This window comes from Scardinius erythrophthalmus (assembly GCF_964197995.2).
Source record: "Scardinius erythrophthalmus genome assembly, chromosome: 7".
Classification (NCBI taxonomy): domain Eukaryota; kingdom Metazoa; phylum Chordata; class Actinopteri; order Cypriniformes; family Leuciscidae; genus Scardinius; species Scardinius erythrophthalmus.
Window position 1 is genome coordinate 37,862,939 of NC_138227.1, and position 4,742 is coordinate 37,867,680.

Sequence of the window (4,742 nt, forward strand, 5' to 3'; positions counted from 1 at the left end):
GAATAACAAAAAAAAAACTGGTAACACTTTATTTTACGGTGCCCTTGATACAGAGTAATTACTTAATTAGGTACTTAATAATAGACGTTGTAATAACATGTAACAAAATGTACTTAACATGTAACTAAGTTATGGAACAGCCTGTACTTACAGATTGTAATTACACTCATGTAACAGGCAGCTACTGTTACACATGTGTAACAAGCCGAGTTGGATAAGGTTTATAGATACACATGAAGTACACTTAAGTACATTCTTGATACACTTTATTTTACGTAGCTTATACCTGTGTAATATTATGTAATTACAATGTAATTAGGAAACTACTGCATGCATTTAAGCTGTGGACTAGTGAGTTAAATCAAACTAAGGCAGAGATGGATAAGGTATGTATACACAAAGTACACTTAAGTACATTCTTGATGCACTTTATTTCACGTAGCTCATCTCCGTTTAATATTATGTCATACAATGTAATTAGGAAACTACTGCATGTATTTAAGCTGTGAACTAGTAAGTTAAATCAAACTAAGGCAGAGATGGATAAGGTATGTATACACAAAGTACACTTAAGTATTAAGTAAACACTTAAGTAACATTCTTGATACACTTTATTTTACGTAGCTTATACCTGTGTAATATTTTGTAATTGCAATGTAATTAGGAAGCTAATCCATGTATTTAAGCTATGAACAAGTGGGTTAATTCAGATGGATAACATATGTAGATACACAGGAAGTGCACTTAAGTACAATCTTGATACACTTTATTTTATGTTACATACAAGTAATGCTACAGAACATACACATTTACCATGTGTAACTGCAGACCTTAGTAGCCTAACATATTTAAGTACTTGTTGTTAAATTGTGTTATACAAAGTACTTTCTTACATAATTACAGTTTACCAAGTCCATAACACGTATGTAACAAGACTCGGCTTGTTACACATGTGTAACAGTAGCTGCCTATTACATAATTGCGTAATTACAATCTGTAAGTATAGGCTGTTCCATAACTTAGTTACATGTTAAGTACATTTTGTTACATGTTATTACTAAGTAATTAATTAAGTAATTCCTCTGTATCAAGGGCACCATAAAATAAAGTGTTACCAAAACTATATGGAATGGAGATATTTTTTTTGGAGAGAGTCTTATTTGAAGTACATTGTAGGTAACCACTCAATCCAAACAAGTGAAAAGAAACTTTCATCTTTTGGCAGTGTTGATGAAATCCAAATTAGGTATGTCTTAATATTCAATAATGGAATGGAGGATAACATTGCTCTAGTCTACACATTGGTAAGGAGGTAAGATTGGTAAGATGTTATGTAATGGGACTCTCTAAATGTCAATAATGGTCTATATAAAATATAAACAGCCTTTTTATGAAGCTGTTGTTTCGTTGATTTGACAAGTGCTGTGTTGGTGATTGGACTCATTAAATATCAAAACTATTTTTATATATCAGGGGGATCAGTAGATCAGTGCTTTTGAGGGTTGGCAGCCCTCTCATCCACAACAGGAGAAGAGATGAACAGTTTTTAGACTCTCCAATTCTCACATCTCAAAATACAAAATTCAGAAATGCCTGCAGAAATCTTGTATTGGTTTGATATTGATTTACATTCTGCATCAGTCTCCACCAAAAAATGCCCTATGGTGAGAAATCTACGAAGACTGTATTTGTATGTGAATAGGTAAATTAGGTTAAAAAAAGAAATGACTATATATGCTACAAACCACTTCTTTATTAATAATTGTTAAAAATTGTACATAGAACATAAGTAATAGGGATTCAAATGCTACATATAATTAGTAGATAAAGAATGTTTAATTTAAAAAGGATTCTAACACTGACAATTCTTTCATTGAAAATATATAGTGTTAATTAAATAAATAAAATTATTAATAGGGGCCTTCTACAATGCAGGCTACAGTAGCTTCACTTCAGAGAGGAAGTCGAGAGGGTCTGAAATGGGAGCTATTCTGGACTAGATCCACCTCACACACACGAGTGCAGTGAAACATATCTATAAGATACATATTAGAGGAGGCGCTACCACAGTCAGCAAAAACTGTGTGTGAATTCACACTGAGACTGGCAGCATACTTCACACATATACATTCTTGGTCGACATCCGTACAAAACGGTACATACAAATGTCCAAGTCATATGCACTACATAAACATACATGCAGACACCATCTGTTAAAATGACAGATATTTCACCAGGGCCTCCACATCTCTAGAACTGAGAGATGAGGGCTCATTCTCATGGGCGAAGAACACTGATCCTGAGACTGGACGGCCCTCTCGTACAAGACCGGAGAAGGAGGGCAGGATTTTGGACTGTCCAGCTCATCACTAGAAGAAACACTTGTCGGGGAGTTCTTGGGGAGCTGAGGGCGGTCCTTAGACGATCGAGGAAGAGATTTGAGCAAGTGGTTGAGCAGACGGGACCCCAGGGTTTTGTCCATCCAGTCGCAGGAAAGTAGCAGATTGTGAACTTCCTGCATGCACTGGATGTAGCCAGTACTGTACCTCTGTTGGGCCTCTGCATCCAGAACGGGGTCTGAATGGAGACGGAAAGATTATGGGGAAATATTTTTAATTGTTAATCAGGGCCCGTATTTATCAAGCATCTGAGAATTACTCCCAAGAAGAACACTGCTAAGAATTGACTTAAGAGTAAAAAAAAATCTTGGCCCAAAGTTGCACTTGTTATCAAGCATCTCAGTCGTAATTTAAGGGAAGTGTAGGACTAAATCTTAAGTGTCAGTCTTAGAGATGATTTTGCTGTGCCACAAACGGGATTTTGGATGATGACATTGGCATGGACCAATCACTGAATAGATTTCTATATTTAAGAATATTCTCAGATAAATTCACATTGAATGGTGAAATTCCTAAGAGGAGTTTACACACATTTGACAATAAATCATTTTCAAGAGAATACATTATGATATACCAACCCGATCTCATGAAATGCGTCTCTATAGCATGCATTGTGTTTATCATGCAATTTATATGCGAAAATTAGTTTTTACGTTCATATGATACGTATTGTAAACCCCTTGGGTTAGATTAGTGGTGTGTGGTACGTGCGTATTATACGTTTGGGTAGGATTATTGGTGTGGGGTACGTGGGTGTTACATGCCATAAAGTGCGTGTCACATTTTCGCTTATAAATTGCACGTTATATAAACACTTCCGTTTGATTACACTCGTTTGCTCGTCTCAAACTCTCAAAACATTCTTCCTCTCCTGAAAGATCTGCGCTCGTCTCTGTCTCCTCAGTGCATCACAAGCCCCTACTGGCAACTCCTAACTACTTGAGAGACCTCTCGAGCTGTCTTAAATAACTGGGAGAGTAAGAGTGATTCTTAGCATTAAGAAATTTGAAAAGTTGCTTTTATACTTAAGTTTGAAAGGAGGAGTAAATTTCACGAATTCTCAGCAGTTCAGACTAAAATGGCACTTTGAGAAGCTTGATAAATACGGGTCCTGGACTTCACCAATGAAATCAATGAATCAGTGAAATTGTTCTTGTGGTTTTGTTGTTCTATCCGGGTAAGTCTTTTCCATGACAGTAATCCGGAAAAGCCAATGTTTCAATTGGAATTGGGAAACTTCACTTTTCAATTTCAATGCAGTAAAACAAAACAAAACATGCAGTACAAACTAAAACACTACTAAATAAATAAGGCTATTTCAAATTTCAAATGACATTTGCTTACCAGAATCTCTATTGCCCTGGATGTTCTGCAAATGTTTCACCGTCATCTCAAGAATATCAGCCTTCTCTAATTTAGACTGCTGTTATTTAAAAAGAAAAGCAGTTTATGATGAGTCTGGTGGCACTGACACGTAAGATTACCTGGTTTAAACAAACATTTTTATCTTTATAATCTGTAACATGCAAGAATGAACTTTAAAACATGCATTTTAACTTACATCAAGCCTGAAAGCCCCAACGACCGTCTCTCTCAGCTGATCTAGACAGTGATTTATTCTTTCCCTTCTCTTTCTCTCAATGAGGGGTTTCCGTAGCTGAACAAAAGACCAAAAATAGGCAGAGGACAAGAGGAAAGTAGGTTTAGTCTAGGTTAAGTTATATGCTCAAGAACATTTTGTAGTGATTTTTTATAGTACCTTTCTCTCCTCTTTGGCGCTGATGTGCCTTTGGCCTGCGTTCTGTTGGAGGTTGGTAGCAGTCATCTCCACTGGCTTCTGTGCAGTAAAGACTGAGTTTCACTCACTCCTGTCTCAGTGCTGGGTGTTTCTAAGGCCCTCCGCGCTGCGCATGCCCTTTATTTATAGGAGGGACATTAGCATCTCAATGCACAAGCTCTTTGCCTGAGATATTTTCCCACACGCTCGCTCCCATCACTCACAAATGACAGGTCACCGCCTCTATTCAATGCATGAGCCCCCAAACACACACACACATAGACCCACTCAAAGCAAACAACAGATGTCCAGCCTAGAGGCGTTCTGCACACAGAAACAACAAGTTTTGTGTCACATGAAAACCCAAGATGGTCCTCCAAGGTGCTTCGGCATTCCCAGGATGTGTGTTCGGTTACAGTCAAACACCTGAGACCCAGAGCGTATCCATGCCCTGTCCTTAACAGACCCAAACGAAACCAAATCCACTCCCAGAGGTACACAGAGCTAGCAGATGGGACTCCAGTAATATGGCTGAAGTAAATGATAGATAAATAGGCATTGTTTGA

General features: G+C 37.5%; 1 protein-coding gene across 1 annotated transcript; it reads right to left on the minus strand.

The window, feature by feature from the left end:
• Nucleotides 1-749: 749 nt before the first annotated feature.
• Nucleotides 750-4,334, minus strand: her8.2 (hairy-related 8.2). Its single transcript, XM_081370369.1, has 4 exons — nucleotides 4,159-4,334; nucleotides 3,961-4,056; nucleotides 3,744-3,822; nucleotides 750-2,577 (listed from the first exon to the last, which is right to left on the minus strand). The coding sequence occupies exons 1-4, from the start codon at nucleotides 4,222-4,224 to the stop codon at nucleotides 2,231-2,233; spliced, it is 588 nt and encodes a 195-aa protein (XP_081226495.1). The 5' UTR covers nucleotides 4,225-4,334; the 3' UTR covers nucleotides 750-2,230.
• Between the last annotated feature and the right edge of the window lie 408 nt (nucleotides 4,335-4,742).